Raw genomic sequence first — 19,038 nt, forward strand, 5'->3', positions numbered from 1 at the left:
CCTTATAACTTCTTTAAGCTAAACATTTTAGTACAAATCAACATATTGACATATATATCACTAATGCAGTTTCTTATCTGTTCCATTGACATAATTAGCACCTTTTCATAAGTGAAGTTCAGTTGTCTCTCTCTCACCTCTCTTCCTCCCTCTCTTCCCCTTCTCTCTCCCTCTTTCTCCTTTCCTCTCTTCCTCTCTTTCTCTTCCTCCCTTCTTCCCCCTTTCTCTCCCTATCTCCTTCCCACTCTCCTTTCTTACTCTCCTCTCTCTCACTTTCTTTCTCCCTCCTCCCCTCTCTCACTTCTTTCCTCTTTCCCTCTCACTTCCTTCCTCCTTTTCTTCCTCTCTCTCTCTGACTTCCTCCTTTCCTCTCTCCTTCTCTTTCTCTCCCTCCCTCTCTGCCTCCCTCCCTCCCTCCCTCTCTCCTCCTCTCCTTGTGAAAAAAGAAATAGCTTGGCAAAAAAGAAAAACTTTTTCCCCTTCTCCTGGCTGCGCTGTTGCCCCCCTCCCCCACCCTGCATTTTAAACTGAATGCTAGGCTCAGCTCTGCAAGGGAGAGCCCAGACGGAGGGAAATAGCTTGGGAAAACAATAGATAACTTGGCTGGGGCGTGGGGGAGGTAGCTAGAATAGAAGGAAAGGAAGACTCACCGGGTAGAGATCTGCTGGGCTGTGTGGTTGAGATCAGCGAGGGAACCAGGGACCACCAGCAGCAGCACCTGTGCCTCTAGGCAGGCGAGGTACGAAAAGGAGTGAGTAGGAGGGGCGGGAGGTGAGGGCGGAGCCAGTCATTGGTGCATTTTAACGGTTCTCTGAACTGCCCATAATTTGTCCTACTGTTCAGGAGAACCAGTCAGAACCGGCTGAATTTCACCCCTGCTGGAAATGCTGACTGGCGGCCAACAGAGCCCCAGGCAGAATTGCACCCTGCGAGGGGGCGACCTCCAGCACTCCTCTGCCACCTCCCTTGCCTCTTAGCTCCCCCTGCCACACCCCCTTGCCTCTAAGCACCCCCCTAAGTCATCCCTCCGCCCCCCTAGCGGGCGGTACCACCCATTTTGGGAACCACTGCACTAGATTGTTAATAACTGTCTCTGCCCTGGGGTGGTCAGTGTCCTCTCTTTCTAGTTTGGATCTACGAGCAGGCGCTGGCTGATTTTTTAAAAGATCCAAACCTTTCTATATCTATCTTAGATCTCCCAGCAAGCACTGGCATATTTTTAAAGATCAAGATGTATAGAGACGATGTATAGAGACGTTCACACATTGTTTGCATTCGGCCAGGTTTCTAGGTTGGATCTTCCAGCAGGCACTGGCTGAGTTTTAAAGAGCCAAACTCTTATCTTAGATCTCCCAGCAATCGCTGGCATATTTTTAAAGATCAAGATGTATGGAGACCTTCATTAACACACCGTTTGCATCTGGGTAGGGCTCTTGAGCTCTACTTTTCTTTTTAAAGACAATGCCCTGTTTAGGGTGACCCACTCCTTACTTAACCAAGGAACTGGGGAAGACCCCTTGCAGGGTAGGGCTGAAGAATTTGTTCAGTATCTGCAGGATAAAATCGCTCAGATCCGGACAGGCTTGGACTCTGACTGGGTAGATTCGGGCGAGCCGACGGGGATGAATCTTGAGGAGACAATCTGGGATGGGTTTGACCCTGTGACCCCCGAAGGCATGGACAGGATTATGGGGAGACTCAGTGCTGCCACTTGTGTGCTGGACCCGTGTCCCTCTTGGTTAGTTTTGGCTTCCCGGGAGGTGACACGAGGCTGGCTCCAGGCGATTACCAACGCTTCATTGAGAGAGGGGTTCTTTCCCACTGCCTTGAAGGAGGCGGTGGTGAGACCCCTCCTTAAGAAGCCTTCCCTGGACCCAGCTTCTTTAGCCAACTATCGTCCGGTCTCCAACCTTTGCTTTGTAGCAAAGGTTGTCGAGAGTGTGGTAGCATGTCAGCTTCCCCAGTACCTGGATGAAGCTGTCTACCTGGATCCGTTCCAGTCGGGTTTCAGGCCCGGGTACAGCACGGAGACGGCATTGGTCGCGTTGGTCGATGATCTCTGGCGGGCCTGGGACAGGGGCTGCTCTTCTGTCCTGGTCCTATTAGACCTCTCGGCGGCTTTCGATACCATCGACCATGGTATCCTACTACGACGACTCGGGGGGTTGGGAGTGGGGGGCACCGTTTTACGGTGGTTCTCCTACCTGTCGGAACGGTCGCAGTTTGTGTTGACTGGAGGGCAGAGATCGACCCCCAGGCGTGTCATTTGTGGGGTGACCCAGGGGTCGGTTCTCTCACCCCTCCTGTTCAACATATACATGAAACCGTGGGTGAGATCATCCATGGTTTTGGGGTACGGTATCATCAATATGCTGATGATACCCAACTTTTCATCTCTACCCCAAACCACCCAAATGATGCCCTCGACGTGATGTCCCGATGCCTGGAGGCTGTGCGGATCTGGATGGGGAGGAACAGGCTCAAGCTCAATCCCTCCAAGACTGAGTGGCTGTGGTTTCCGTCATCCCGATTTGTACATCTTGTCCCATCTTTGATGATAGGGGGAGAAATTTTAGCCCCCTCAGAGAAGGCTCGCAATCTGGAAGTCCTCCTGGATACGCGGTTTGTTTAGAAGAACACCTGATGGCCGTGACCAGGGGGGCCTTTTGCCAGGTTCGCCTGGTACGTCAGTTGCACCCCTTCCTGGATCGGGATGCTCTGTGCACAGTCACTCATGCCCTCATCCTTTCTCGCCTGGACTACTGCAATGCTCTCTACATGGGGCTGCCCTTGAAGAGCACCCGGAGGCTTCAGCTGGTCCAGAATGCGGCTGCGCGGGTTGTCATGGGGGTACCTAGGTGCTCCCATGTTACACCCCTTTTAGGCGGCCTGCACTGGTTGCCGGTTGTTTTCCGGGTGCGATTCAAGGTATTAATTATGACCTTTAAAGTGGTCCATGGCTTAGGCCCAGGGTACCTGCGAGACCACCTACTGCCATCAGTAGCCTCCCACCATCCAGTACAATCCCACAGAGTTGGCCTCCTCAGGGTGCCGTCGGCCAGACAGTGTCGGCTGGTGACCCCCAGGGGGAGAGCCTTCTCTGTGGGAGCGCCTTCCCTCTGGAATGAGCTGCCCCTGGAGCTTCGCATAATCCCTGACCTCCGGTCCTTCCGACATGCCCTAAAAAGTTGGCTTTTCCAGCAAGCCGGACTGGCCTGTTAATTTTAACTTATTTTAAATGTATTGTCTTTTAAATTCGGTTGTTTTTTTGGATATGTATATAATTTTTTTTACTTTGGGATGTGTGTTTTTTTAATGTTGTACGCCGCCCTGAGTTCTTTTGGAGAAGGGCGGCATATAAATCCAAATAAACAAAAACAGAAACAGATTACTGCTGCAACAACTTTTTAACGTATCCCTGTGGGCTCCTCAGTCACTTTGGGGAGCTTTCCCCCCTTTTTTGAAAGTGACAAGGGGATAAATTTTAGAAGAGCGTCTGGGAGTTAGCCCAAATGCTTTCTGAATGTCTGGGCAACAAAGGAGATTGGAGAAGAAACTTCAGTTTGTCTGATGGTGGCCAGAAAATCAGTAAATTTCTTGACAAAAATCTAAATCAAAACTGCCTTCTGGAGGCCAGACCTTAGGACCAATGGAGTAGGTTGGCCAGATAGATGTGCAGAGGGTTTTTAGCTTCACTTTTGTAAGGACAATAGGTTCTGCAATAGGTTTTATGTCCCAATGAGCTAGCACGCTGTCAAGAGGTGAACACGGCTCTGTTTTTCTTACAAGGTTACTTGTTCTAAAAAGGCTGCCAGTATGGTTGCCTATTGCTGCAACAGCCTTTAACATGTCCCTGTGGGCTATCCGCTCTGGCAGATTGGAAAAAAACAGATTGGATCTCCTCACTCAGGTCGAAGGCAAACCTCTAGTAGGAATTTCCTTCATCTCATACATGCACACGCAAGGCAACAAAAAAAAAAAAAATTCTACTGGTTCCGGTTCCGGTGGCTGACGGCGACGGGCAACTCGTTTGCTCGCTCCGGCTCCCCGGTGGGCTTCCCCACTCCTTGGGGGGCACAGGATGCCCCGAAGAGGCGTCCTGCCGGAGGGGCGGCATCGCGGGGGATCCCTGCATCGGCGGCGGCTGGTGGGGGGCCCCCCGCCTCGCTCCAGGCACCAGGGAGCAGTATCGGAGGGCACGTAAAGCGTCTTCGCAACAGGCTGATCGGAGAATGAAAAAGCAGAAGGAAGCAGCGGCGGTGTGGTGAGGCGCATACCCCCCTTCACTCCCTTTGTTGATTTGAAGAACCTTTCAGCATTTTAAAACTTTTACTTTTGGCTAACTTTGGAGGCGCGGCTGGAGGGAGGGGGATTTCCCCCCCCCCTCGGACAGGCGGCTTGGAACAATTCTGCTCTCAGCCCCAGGGGAAGGAGGAGGGGGGAGAGCCAACCAATGATGCCACACCCTTGCTTAAAGTGACTTTCATTGAATTTAACTCCATAATTTACTGATGATCTGAGGACTTTGGGAGTTTTTGAAAACTTTGTTATGCCTCCGAGCCCGAAGCTGGCAGGGCAAGATGGCACACTTCTGTTGTCTTCATGAACTGTGAAACCTGACTCCACCTTGAAAAATTCAGGGTTCCGGTCTTTGTCTCCGTGCCAACCAGAAGAATCTCTTGTGGATTGTTATTCTTTGAACTCTCTGGGGTGAAAAATTCTACTCTATTGCCAGGCTGACTAGAGAAATTCTCTCCTGCTTGGACCTTCTGCCTCCTGGACTCATCTAGCTGCTCTGCTGCTCCAGCTGTCCATTCTCTACACTGACTGAACTCTTTATTCTATAAACTATGTCTCCTAAAAGACCACCCCCTGGAAAGCCTGGCTTTGCTACCTCTGCCCCGACATCAGCAACATCCAGTCCTGCTACACAATCAAAGATTACAGACCTGATGCAACCTAAAAGTACAGAGATGGATTGGCAACAAATGTTTCAGCAACTATTACAGGGACAAGAGGAAATTAAGAAACAATTAAAGGAAATGAAAGAAGAAATTAAAGAGAACCAAGTCCAAATTTATAAGAACTCACAGAGACTGGACCTTGTGGAGGGTGGGGTGGCGGAGGTGAGGGGGGGGGTAGAGGCGGTGCAGAAGGGAAACAAAGAACTTGATAACCAACAAATGAAAACAGAATTTGAGAGAATGTCCTTTTTTCTTAGATTTCAAAACGTGATGGAAGCAGATGATGAAAACATAAGGGACATCATGATAAACATTTTGGCTGAATATACACACAAAGAAAAACAACAGATGGAATGGGAGATAGATCTGGTCTATAGAGTGAATTCAGCCTATGCCAGAACACACAATGTACCCAGGGAGGTTCATATTAAATTTCTTAGAAAAAGCACAAGAGACGAAATTCTGGGTGTACAAAGAGGGCAGGCCCTGACATACCATGATAGGGAAATAACTATCTTGAAGCAGATCCCCAAGAAAATTAGGGAAAAAAGGAAAAATTATTCGCAACTAGCGAATAAATTATACCAGAAGGGGGTGTGGTTTAGATGGTTGATGCCTGAAGGTATGTTGATATTCTGGGAGGAGACAAGAATTAGAATTAACACACCCATAGAGGCACAGGCCTTTATGGAAAAAAACAAAATACACCTAGAAAAAACAGAAGATCCTACAACGGATATGCAGGACACGGGAGGGGCCGGAGCTCTGCCAGCGGGGGGAGAAGGGGCAATACCAAGAAAGCTCAGATCACAAAAATGAATAAGAAAATCTTGTTGATATAAACTGACCGAAAGTAGTAATGGAATTAACATGTGGATCATATATTACTATGTATTAAATTGATTGAAAGTACCAATAGAACTAATATGCTGATTATATATGACTATGTATTAATGATTTATACTCAGATGTATACTGTGAGTTTGGAGGGAGAGGGCGTCTACCACACTTTGCAACTGCCAAAATTTGTACACCTTTCCACTACCTTTTTCCTTGTAAATTTTAAAAAAACCAATAAAACTTTGTTTTTTTTTTAAAAAAAAATTCTACTCACCTCAGAGAGTACAATCTTCCCCACTACCTAATTCAAGCCTCTTTGGCATTCAGGACCAGATGGATTCAGGATCTGCTGGCGTCCGGCCAAGCCCATGTCACTGGTCCAAACTCACTGGGAGCACTCTTTGACATCGTGTCAGTGTTCCAAATACCATGCACAAGTAAATCAGAGTCCAGAACAGAATCATCCTTAAAGTTCCAATTTAATAATACACATCGTCTGTGGCCCACGCCAGCTTCTCCAGTCCACCATGTTGAAGGCCTGCCGAACCTCAAAGGGGTTCAGCTCTATGGGAAGCCAGATGTGGCTACCTTGAAGGAAAATGGGGCCTCCAAGTTCCATTCACGTTTGAGAATGGAAGGTTTGAGAATAAGTTGAGACCCATAGAAGTTTGAGAACACATCCAAATCACAATGAGCCAAACATGAGATTTAAACGGAGGCTTATGGAAGGTCCCCTCCCCTACAGAGAAGGCATTGTTGGAGGATTAGAGGTAAGGGGGGCTTGCAGACAGAGCTTGAAAAAAAAACCCCATCAGTATTGCAGTTACTAAACAGATAAACTGGTAACAATATGGGGATATTACAGATGAGAAATGGGGTCTGGATTCACATGCTTCAGGAAAGAAATGAACAGGTAAAATCATTTAAACACACAATGGATGAAACTTTTCTTGTAAATGAACTTAAAACCTTCCCTCATAACCTCAGGTTGATACTTTTAAGGTACAGGGAGGGAAGGAAGAATGAATACTTCTCTTTACTCTGTTTTTGTTGGCCAAACAAACACAAAGTAGAGGCTCCCCCCCTTTCACTCAGTTTTCTTGGGAGAAAATAAGAGGGGGTGGGGAGAGAACATCCAGGGAAATATAATATTCTTTTCAATATTTCCTAGCATATTTCATTTTTCTAGGAGAGAGCTGGGTGCTAACTTTCTACAGCTTAATGACCACAATTAACTTAACTGCATTGATTTGCTTAACAACCATGGTCACAAAGGTCACAAAGTTGGGCATGACTCAAGCACCTTGCTTAGCAACTGAAATTTTGGTCTCAATTGTGGTCATAACTCGAGGGCTACTTACTACTTTTTTAAAAAAATATTTTTTTTTCAGTTGGTCAAGACCATTTTTCTAATCAGAAATAAATTGTTCTTCACTTATCTGACCTATTGTCAACACGTAGCTTTGGTTCATAAATAATTCAATTCTTCCCTAACAGAACTATTTTTCTTATTATAAGATAATAATGTACCCTTTCGGTACAAACTGGGACACTGCAACCGTCTTTCTCTCCCAGATATAGTTTTTGATCACAAAAGCCAGCTGAGTCCCAAAACAAAGATGGTGAATCAAGACGTCAATGAGAATCGCTTTACGGCTGTAGTCTCGCTGCACCAGCGATTCCTATTACAGGAGACTATTTGCCCGACAAAAATATGGCCGCTTTCCCTATTCATACATAGGGCTGAAGCCCACAGTGAAAATGGCCATTACACGTCACCGGCTAGATTCGCTAGGAGCTCCTCCCGATTCCAAGACAGAAAAGTGTCGTTGGCGTGAGGGTGAGAGTTGTCTGTGTCACGTGATACTCAAGACCCCCGTCGTGAAGGGAGTCGACTGAAGGGTAACATCTTACAGGAAAGGGAAAATAAAGCGGCGCGATTAGCGCTGGAGAACCTGTCTCACGTCAGTCACCACGAATTCATCCGTAGCCAACACAGCCGGGGCACAGCCACCTTCACTGTTGTTGTTGCTGCCGCCACCTCCATCAAGAATGTCGCGCAGAAAGGTAAGTGCCGAATGAACCAACCTTTCCCCCTTTTTACGAGCTGAGACCGTCAGGCTTGAAAACCAGTTAAAAGCGTAGGCCTTCAAGCCCCCGTTTCATCTTGCGGTGTGATTGGCTATTCCTGCCTTCCGCAGCATCTTCGCCATAAATTAAGCGCAACTCCTTCCCTCAATGGTTATTTGTTTCCCTCCACCCGTTCCATGATTGTTGTAGCCCACCTCCTTTCGTTTTTAATTGATTCGCATCTGAACTGGTTGGTTTCCTTATCGTTTCCTACTGGCGCGGTTTTTCCCCCTCCTGTATCCATACATGGCTGTATGCTTTGGCAGTGGATGTTGAGGGAGACATTGATTCTGAATCGGTGTCCCTGAAATCCCGTCTTGCAACTGTTTCTCATTGGGGAAGAGAGTGTTACAAAAGTCAGACCCTCTCTCTGAAAGGATTGGAGGCGAGAGAAAATGTTAGAAATGATTCAAAATATGGTAGACAAGGGTGAATATCGTGAAATGCTGGGCTAGATGAATCACAAGCCGGAATTAAAAGTTTGCTGGGAGAAATATCAACAACCTCAGATATGCAGATGATACCACTCTAATGGCAGAAAGTGAAGAGGAACTAAATAGCCTCTTAATGAGGGTGAAAGGGGAGAGTACAAACGTTGGCTTGAAACTCAACATTAAAAAAACTAAGATCATGGCATCCGGTCCCATCACTTCCTGGAAAATAAAAGGTGAAGAAATGGAAGCAGTGACAGATTTTATTTTCTTGGGCTCCAAGATCACTGTGGATGGTGACTGCAGCCATGAAATTAAAAGATGCTTGCTCCTTGGGAGGAAAGCTATGGCAAACCTAGACAGCATATTAAAAAGCAGAAACATTACCTTGGCAACAAAGGTCCATATAATCAAAGCTATGGTTTTTCCTGTAGTAATGTATGGCTGTGAGAGTTGGACCATAAGGAAGGCTGAGCTCAAGTCAGTCAGTCCTAAAGGAAATCAACCCTGATGGTTCTTTGGACCGACAGATACTGAAGTTGAAGCTCAAATACTTTGGCCACCTAATGAGAAGAGGACTCATTGGAAAAGACCCTGGTTTGGGGAAAGATTGAAGGCAAAAGGAGAAGGGGATGGCAGAGGATGAGCTGGTTAGATAGTGTCATCATCACAATGAACATGAAGTTGGGCAAACTACGGAAGACAGTTATGGTCCATGGGGTTGTGAAGAGTCAGACACAACTTAGCAACTGAACAAGAACAATAAGATTGAATGGGCAATAGGTTGGTTGTTGGGTCATTCTAATTTTATTTGCATGTCTGCTGGAAGTCAATTGGGTTTGCCTGTAAGTTAAATCTGTTTAGAATGGAACTGCATTTTTTAATATGCCAAACGTTTTGTGAGATTTTAAAACATCCAAAATTTATACTCACTAATTTGACAGACAACTCTGATGTACAAACAAAGAAGGTTTATTGAATTGTGTTTGCAAAGGCAGGCCTCCACGTCCCTTCCCAAGTTGGATTGAGATCGTGAAGCGTGCTCTTCAAGTTTCACACAAGGCATTTATACATTTCCACAATATACATGTTCCATACAATATACGTCACGCTTAAGATCCCTTACATTCTGTGTTCATGACAAATGTAATTACCCCTGCCTAGTTACAACAGGATCTACCTTATCTTGTCTTTTACAATTTGTCTGGAGTGTGGGCTTATTTCCTTGAACATTCAGATCCTGCTGACACACAGTGACCAGCTCTTTATCATTTGTGGTTTTTATTTGGCCTTGCTACTGAGGCTTGCAGTAAGAGTCATTGACTTAAAGTATTTTATAATTCTTCTGATACATTTTATAAAAGAGTAACTTTCCATCCATTCTCACAGTTTTAATGAGCTATAAAACCAGGTTTTTGTAAGAAATTTCTAGTTCTACTGAACAACATGCAAATTGGATAGGAGTTTTTCTGGCAGTCATCCCTGCAAGAATGAGTATCATGATACTTAATTTAAAGGCTAGCAAATTTAATTTGGCTTACATTTTTGTAAAATTGTCACTAGCTTTGCCAGCTCTGTGAAGAATTATTCATGTTTAGTTGAGAGTTTTAAATATAGAATCTTTGTACAATACAATACAATACAATAGTAGAGTTGGAAGGGACCTTGGAGGTCTTCAAGTCCAACCCCCTGCCTAGGCAGGAAACCTATACCGTTTCAGACAGATGGCTATCCAACATCTTCTTAAAGACTTCCAGTGTTGGGGCATTCACAACTTCTGGAGGCAAGCTGTTCCACTGATTAATTGTTCTAACTGTCAGGAAGTTTCTCCTCAGTTCTAAGTTGCTTCTCTCCTTGATTAGTTTCCACCCATTGCTTCTTGTTCTACCCTCAGGTGCCTTGGAGAATAGTTTGACTCCCCTCTGGTAGTTCCCCGGTGTTCCAGGATCTCTGAAAGATATAATTCAGTGGTTCTGAGATCTCGTCTGCTAGTTCCTTCAGAACCCTGGGGTGTAATCCATCCGGTCCTGGTGATTTGAACTTGTCTAGGGTAGACAGGTGCTCACTTACCATTTTCTTCCCTATTTCAGTTTGTGTTCCTAATCTGATTTTTGTGGTGCTGCTTTTGATAGGTTGGACTGTTTTATCCCTTTGTGTAAAGACAGATGCAAAACATGAGTTAAATAGTTCTGCTTTCTCCCTGTTGCTTGTCACCTTCTTGCCACTTTCTCCTAGCAACGGACCAAGTTTGGGTTGGACCAAGTACAGTTTGGGTTGCTTTATTTACCATCCCTTCCTCCTTTTGTAACACCTCCTTGTTTTCCCTTTCTTTTCTCCCTCCCTCCCTTCTCTACTTTCTTCCTTCCTCCTCTCCTTCCCCTTCCTTCTTCCCTTACCTTTCTCCTACTCCTGCTCTTCCTCTTCCCCTTCCTACCCTCTCTCCTTCTCTTTTTCTCCCTTCCATCCTCCTCTCCTTACCTCTTTCTTCTTCCCCCCGTTTTCCTTTCATTCTCTCCTCCTCTCTCCCTTTCTTTTTCTATTATTGTTGGTTTATATGTCAAAACTCAGTTTATGTTTCCTTGGGATGGTATTTCCGCCAACCCAAATATAATTTAGTATCATTTCTTATTCCCTTACCTTTGCTAGTCTACCCTAGTTATGTTGCCCCCCTTTATTTCTCGCTCTTGAATATATACTTAAATATTTAATATTTTCTTTTCTGTTTTCCCCTTCTCCCCCCCCCCCTTTCCATTTAATAGTGCGTCATCTGGGTACTTTATCTTCTCCCTACTTTCTTTTCTAGTTTGCTTTCTCTAGCCAGTCATAGTACCTTCCCCATGCCTTGAAGTACTCCGATTCCTCTTTATCCTTTACTTTCATTGTCAACCTATTCATCTCTGCACAATCTAATATCTTTTTTATTATCTCTTCGTCTGTTGGTAGCTTATTTAATTTCCAATTTTGGGCAAATACAATTCTCGCTGCTGTAGTTACATGTATAATCAAATAAGTGTCCTCTTTCTTGAATTTCTCTGGGATAATAACTAGTAAAAATATCTCTGGCCTAAATTCTATTTCTTGTTGTAACATTTTCTTTAACCATACTTTTATTTTAGCCCAATATTTCCTTGCTTCTGCACATGTCCACCACATATGATAGTATGAACCTATTGCTTGTTGACATTTCCAAGATTTTGCTGACTTGTCTTTAAACATCTTTGTTAGTTTTCTCGGTGACATGTGCCATCTGTAAAACATTTTGTATAAGTTTTCTTTGTAAGCTGTTGAAATGGTTAATTTATAATTCCTTTCCCATAGTTGTTGCCACTTTTCTAGTTCAATCGTATGGCCAAAATTCTTTGCCCAAGTTAACATTGTATCTTTAACCACTTCTTCTTCTAGCATAATTCTTAATAGGTAGCTATATAGTTCCTTGATTATTCTTTCTTCCGTTCCCATAAGTATTTTATCCAACTCCGAACTTCCTATGTTAAAACCATATTCCCTTTTTTCTTTTTCATATCTTGATTGCATTTGCAATTCTGAAAACCAACCTATATCAATCCCTTGTTTTTCTAATTCTTGTTTTTGTTTTAGTTCCCCCCTTTCTGTTAAGATATCTTTGTATCTAATAATATTTTTCATACTACTAATATTTGGATGTGTCAATGCTTCCATTGTTGAAAGCCACATTGGTATTTCTAAATAATGTTTCCCTTTTACTCTTTCCCATATTGTTAATAATCCATACCTTACATAATGTCTTTGAAAAAAGCCCTGTGCCTTACTTTTATCATACCACAAAAAAGCATGCCAACCCAATTGCAAATCATGACCCTCCAGTGTCAATAATCTTGTATTTCTCAATAAACTCCATTCTTTCATCCAAGCTAGTCCCGCTGCTTGATAATACAATTCCCAGTTTGGTAATCCAAATCCACCTTGAATCCTTGCATCTTGCAACATTTTTATATTAATTCTTGCTTTTACCCCCTGCCATATATATTTCCCCACTATTTTATTCATGCTTTCAAAGAATTTTTTCTCTAGTTTTATCAGTATTGTTTGGAATAAGTATAGCAATCTTGGTAATATATTCATCTTTACTACTGCTATTCTGCCCATCAATGATTATTGTAGGGTTTTCCATTTTTCCAAATCTATTTCTTTTTGTTTTCTCACCGTATAATAGTTATCCTCCTTTAGTGTTACACACCTTGATGTCAATTGAATACCCAAATATTTCACTTTTTTCACCACCTGTATGTCCAGTTTCCCTATCAACTTTCTTTTCTGTTTTTCTGTCATATTTTTCACCAGAATCTTTGTTTTATCTTTATTAATCTTCAAGCCCGCTACTTCTCCATATTCTTCTATTATTTTAACTAAATTTGGCCCTGTTTCTCTTGGATCCTCCATAATAAACACCAAATCATCTGCAAACGCTTGTAATTTATATTCTTCTTTCTTGACCCTCATACCTTTTACCTCTTTATTTTGTCGTATTTCTCTATTCAAAATCTCTAGTGTCAGTATAAATAATAATGGTGATAGTGGACATCCTTGTCTAGTTCCCTTTGTAATTGCTATCTTTCCTGTCATACCACCATTTATCATTACCTTTGCCGATTGGTTATTATATATGTTGTTTTAATCATATTTATAAATCCCTCACCAAATCCCATCATTTGAAGTTGCATTATCATGACTTGCCAGTTCACATTATCAGAGGCCTTTTGAGTGTCCAGAAACAACAATGCCATTTGCTTTTCTGGGTGGGCTTCATAGGACTTTAGCGTGTTCAATACAATTCACATATTGTCTCTTATCTGCCTCTTGGAGAGAAATCCATTTTGGTCTATGTGTATAAATTCATTTAAAAGGCTCTTCATTCTTTCTACCATTATTGATGCAAAAATTTTATAATCCACATTTAATAGTGAAATAGGTCTATAGTTCTTTACTTGTGAATCTGACTCTTCTTTTAGTATAAGCATTATACATGCCTCCGTCAGTGGTGGGTTTTGGATCCTGTTGCAACAGGTATGGTGCAATGGGGCTGGGCGTCCACATGAAGGCGCGCAGCACGCGTACTAATTGCCCGTGATGCTTCACGACACCTCTACGACGCTCCAGCTGCTCGGCGGAGCATCACACAGGCGCCGTACGTTCCGTGCGTGCGCGCGGCAGCCCCAAACAGCTCAAATACCGGTAAGGAGAGCAGGCGGGTCGGAACAGTACCTGGTGCTCCCAGCAGGCACTGGTACGCCCGTACTGGGGCGTACTGCCTGCAACCCACCATTGGCCTCCGTCCATGTTTCTGGCATTTTTGCCTCCCTTAATAAGTCATTGAATAGTTTCAACATTACCTTGCTTAATACTTCTTGTAATGTTTGGTATAGTTCTGCCGGTAATCCATCTGGTCCTGGTGTTCTTTTGCCTTTTGATGTTACCTCCATCATTGTGATTCTTTCTTCTAGTGCCTTCTTACATTTTTCTGGGATTTTGGTTATTCTAGTTTTCTCTAAATATTGTCTTATTTTCCCTTGTGGAACCCTCTCATGTTGATACAACTTATTGTAGAAGTTCTCAATTATTTTTCTCTTTTTTCATTTAAACGTATATTCCCTTCTCCATCCACCAATTGGTTTATCAGCCTTTTTTCAGCTTTTTTTTAATCAGCCTTTTATCAGCCTTTTTCATCTTGTAAGCCAGCCAACATCCTGGCTTATTTGCATTTTCAAAAAAGTTTTGTTTTGCCAATTTGATTTTATTTGCCAAGTCCTCATTTTCTATCAGGTTCAATTTATGTTTTTGCAGTTCCATCATATTTTTTACTTTTTTATTTTGTGGGTTTTTCTGCAGCTCCATCTCCAAATTTTTGTACTCTTGATTCCAATTTATTTTGAGTTTGTCTGTTCTGTCTATTCTTTTTCCCTAAGTATGTCATTGCAAGGCCTCTGATATATGCATACATTCTGTAATGATGTGTCTTCGTTTCTATTTTCCTGGAAGAAATATGTCAATTCTTTTTCCATATATTGCTAGTAACTTTTTTCTTTCAATATTCTTGAATTTAAAGTCCATCTCCCCTTTTTCCTCTGTCCCTTCCAAGTCATTGTTATTGGATTATGATCTGCCCATGTGCTTATATCTATGTCTATCTTAATTGTTTTGAGTGTTAACTCTGTTGACATCCACATCATATCAATTCTTGACCATGACAAATGTCTGTTTGAGTAGAATGTATATTGTCTTTCTTTCGGGTGTTCTTATTCTCCAAACATCTTGCAAATTTAATTCTTCCACCATTGTGAAAAATGTTTTGGGTAGGATTTTTCTCAGCTTCTTGTTCATCTTTGTGGATTTATAATTATTCCATTATTTACGATTGCATTAAAGTCTCCTAATATACATATATCTTCATAGTCATATTTGATTATCTTTTTGTGTAGTTTCCCAAAGAATTCTTCTTGTTTGTCGTTTGGGGCGTATATTGCCACTAATAATATCTTTCTCATGTTCATCATTATTTCCACCATCAGTATTCTCCCCTCTCCATCTTCAAAAATTTTATTTGATTGTATTGTCTTTCTAATATATAATGCTATTCCCTTTTTGCTTTGGTCAGCCAGAGTCGTATATAAATTACCTAGTTTTGCCTGTTCCAAAAATTTTCTGTGTTGCTTTCTAATATGTACTTCCTGTAAACATATAATGTTCAATTACAATTTCTCTAATTTGTTGAATGTTCTTCTTTTTCTTGCCAATTTTAATTTAATTTTAAGTTTAATCCATTTATGTTAATGGAGATTACTTTCATTTCTTCCTCCATGTCATTGGTTTATAGGTTTAGTTGATCTAGTCATTCTTAGCTCCCTCTGCACCTTTGTCTCTTTGGCCCTTGCTCCTTCTCTTAGCGCTTTCTCTTCCTGTTCTTCCTCCATCTCCCTTTGATCTTTCCCCTTAGCTTCCTGGTGTTTAGCTCCTTCCTCTTCTCTTACCAGCATTCCCTCCTGTGTTGCTATATGTTGTTCATAAAATAATTCTGCTTTCTCTAGTGTGTCTAGTCTGTACCTTTGTTTGTGCCAGTTTACCAAAATCCCTTCTGGGACAAGCCATCTAAAACTCACCCCTCTTTTGATCAGACTCTTAGTCAGAAAGTGGTATTCCTTTCTTATTTCGCTGACCTTCCTTGGGACTTGCTTCAATACCACTATCTCTCTAGACTTGTATTTTATTGTGGTACTTCTTGCTGCTTGCAATATTTCATTTTTTAGAGGTTTTTTTTTTGACAAATCTTACATGTACCTCTCTGGGCAAGTTGTTTCTCATTGCATATCTTTTATATACTCTGAAAGTCTCATCCATTCTGCCTAGGATATATTCCTTACTCATTTCTGTAGCCGCTGAGAGAATTTCTGCGATCTTCTCTGCTATGTTCTCTCCTTTCTCCTCTTTTATGTTCTGGAGTCTTAGATAGAATTTGGATCTTTCCATCTCCCACAAAACACTGGCTCCATCTTGCTTTTTATCAATTGCTGTCAGCCTATAATCCATCTCCTCCATTTTTTTTCTGTTATCTCTGTCTTTTCTTCCACCTTCTGCAGTCTCTGCTCATTTTCCCCCATCATTTCCTTGACTTCTTTCAGTTCATCTTCCACTTTGACCACTTTCTCTTCTACTCTGTTTGTATGCTCCTTGATATCCACATGCGTGTCTTGCAGCATACTTTTTAGTTTCGAAATAGCTTTGTCTTGTTGTGTTCCTGTGCCTGCTCCTTTCTGTGTCATTGAACTGGGCAGGGTGGCTGTTGCAGACGCATATGATGTTATTTTCTTCATCTTGGTATTTGGTTATGACATTATTGTATTTAAATTGTAATCAAGTTTTGTAATCCAAAGAATAGATTAGTAGATTAATTGTAATCCTGGAGTCGCTCACACCGGCCCAAACACTGGCCTCCAATAAACCGACCCCTATTCTTGGGCTCTGTCTTCAGGTTCTTGCTACCTTAATCCATTCGCTTTATAATGTCCACGTGAAGTAAAAAAAAAAAGGAGAAAAAAAATAGGAAATAAGGAGAAAAAAGAAAAAAATAAATGCATAAAAGAAAATTGGTCAAAAAGCACTCACCCCCACATTTGTACTAATGTTTTATACATAGATGTATCTTATGAGTTTGGAGGGAGGGGGCGTCTGCCATACTTGCAACTGCCAAAATTTGTATACCATTCCACCTACCCTTTTCCTTATAAATGTTTTAAAAAACCAATAAAAATTTTTGGAAAAAAAAAAAGCACTCACCCCCTCCAGGAGAGAGAAAAAAAGCAGGGGGGGGGCAAAATTAATTCCACAATGGTAATCCACACCTCATTGCAAGAGGTAAAAAAAAGGAGATTTAAAAAAAAGAAGGAAAAAGATAAAAATTGAGTACGTAAAAAATGACCCAAAGTAACCAAATGAACAGGGGGAAAAAAGGAACCTTTAGTATGAGTTGTCTGGGTTATCCAAATCCCCCCCCCCCCCCCCCAATAGGAAAAAGGGGGAAAGACACACTATCAGGAAGACATTCTCAGCAGCCAATTATAATGTAGCCAGGGAAGGCAAGACAGTGTTTACACAGCTGGTCTTATTTCTTTCTTCTAGAGGACTTTTATCAGTTCGTTATCCACAATGGTTCAAGGTGAACTCTTCTTAGGCAGCTTTTACTAGGCACCATTTACTACTAGACAGCAGTGCAGACAATTAATTCAACATATTTTCTTTTAAGTTCCTGGCTTCGAAAGCAAATCTCAGCGATTCTCAAAAGTTACCAAGAAAATAAAAGGCATAGAGTGAACGTTAAATACCGAGAGCTTCTGATTTGCTTTCTAAAATCATTAAGCAGTTCTCAAGATCTATCACTTCCTTTCTTCTATCTATTGGCTCTGTCCATTTGCTGCTGGCCCGAGGGAGGGAGAGTTTTGTAATGTCCGCTCCCCCTCTTTCTTTTGCCACTCTCTTTAAAAAGCTTTAACCACAGGAATGTTGCACTTTCAAGCACTCTTATTATCTCACCGAGACGTTCATCACGTTGATTCCCGTGCTCTGTCTGGCCTTCCAGCTGCGGTAGCTCGCATTGGCTACCTTTCCTGTTTTGGGTCCAAAGGCAAATTCAGGTATTTTAGGGGAGTTGCAGGTTCCCCAACCACACCTACTTGCACCCCCCTCTTCACTGTCCCCCCAGGACAGCTATGGTAGGGTTAAAAAATAACCCCTCCCCTGGTACAGCAGGAATCTGACGGTTCTTCAGAGAGCCCTCCGGAGAGCACGTCCTGTTGCTGGGATTCAGGCCACACCCCATTATAACTTATTAAATGAAATAATAAATGTATAAGAATGATAAATGTAAAGAAGAATAACAATTATGTGAATGTATACTTAAAAGGGTGTGTAAGACAATAAAAAAATAAAAACTTCTTTGGAAAAAAAAGATATAGAATCTTTTTTTAAAAAGAACATTGGTATTTCCCTTAATAAGATGGTTCATGTGATCTGCCAGTCTAAATTAGAGGGAACTACCAGTAGGTCTCATATATAATATCCATGGTGACCTAGAGGTAGAGCTCTTGCCTCACAATCAGGAAGCTGTAAGTTCAATCCTAGGTAGCGGCAGATGTTTCTCTGGGCACAAAGAGAAAATATCTGGTATGAACTCTGCATAGGCATCAGGAAAGGCATCCTGCCAGTTAATGCTCAGCTCCATTCAGTCGCCATGACTCCACCCCAATGCAAGGGATTACAGGGTCATTAAAAGAAAAAATATAATATCCATGGCAAATTGACTTAGGGGTTCCTTTATGGTATATTGTTGCAATCTTCAAAATTAAATGAAATGGCATACAAAGGTTGGATACAAAGATGACAGAGAACTCTGAAATTCACCTAGGCTTTAGCCAGAACTAAATGTCTGTTAGGCACGTGAGCATTATTTTAAATTTATAACATGTATTAAATATAGTGTATCCTAATTTTTGAGACGAGACCTGGTTTGGTGTAGTGTATAAGGCACCAAGCTCCAAACATGGAGACTGGGCCTTCTACTCCAACTTTAGGCACAAAGCCAGCTGGGTGACCTTGAGCCAGTTTCTCTCTCTCAAACCTAGGAAGGAGCCAATGGCAAACCACTTCCAAAAAACCTTGCCAAGAATACTGCAGGGACTGGTCCAGGCAGTTACCAGGATTTATTTAGCGTATGGCACGTGTTAGCCAGGGATCACCAAGGTGACTGGCTGCCTCTGTGAAAGGATTTTTGTGTGTGCAGTGTTATCTTTACCCACAGGACGCTGACCTCAGCAGTGCGCAGGCCCAGCGTCTTACCACGTGAGCCACCATGGCCCCAGTCACCAGGAGTCAAAAGCTGACTCAAAAGCGCACACACACACCCAAAAGGTTGAGCAGATCTGCATTAAAGAATTTGCCTTATGTGTTGTTGGCCTTTCAGAGAAATGCAGGAAGCAGTTCAGATGGAACAGAAGACTCAGATTTCTCTACAGACCCAGAACATACATACAGTTCAGAAAGTGATGGTGCATCACGCCGGTCTGCCCGTGTGACACGATCTTCTGCTAGGCTGAGCCAGAGTTCACAAGGTATATCTAGATGTTTCAGAATTCTTCATTTTGGATCTT

The 19,038-nt window shown here is 42.4% G+C and overlaps 1 protein-coding gene across 3 annotated transcripts in view; it reads left to right on the forward strand.

Annotated features, from left to right (window-relative positions):
* The first annotated feature begins 7,569 nt into the window (after nucleotides 1-7,569).
* LOC309400475 (histone acetyltransferase KAT7-like) overlaps nucleotides 7,570-19,038 on the forward strand; it is an 89,337-nt gene continuing 77,868 nt past the window's right edge. For 2 of the 3 annotated variants that reach the window (XM_081968993.1, XM_081968994.1), the window contains exons 1-2: nucleotides 7,571-7,871; nucleotides 18,852-18,999. In XM_081968993.1, coding sequence (XP_081825119.1) covers nucleotides 7,857-7,871; nucleotides 18,852-18,999 — 163 coding nt within the window. In that variant the 5' untranslated portion in view covers nucleotides 7,571-7,856. Of the gene's footprint in view, nucleotides 7,872-18,851; nucleotides 19,000-19,038 lie in introns of all 3 variants that reach the window. The other variant, XM_081968995.1, reaches the window with a different exon arrangement.

Source organism: Natrix helvetica (assembly GCF_964273705.1).
Source record: "Natrix helvetica genome assembly, chromosome: W".
Lineage (NCBI taxonomy): Eukaryota > Metazoa > Chordata > Lepidosauria > Squamata > Natricidae > Natrix > Natrix helvetica.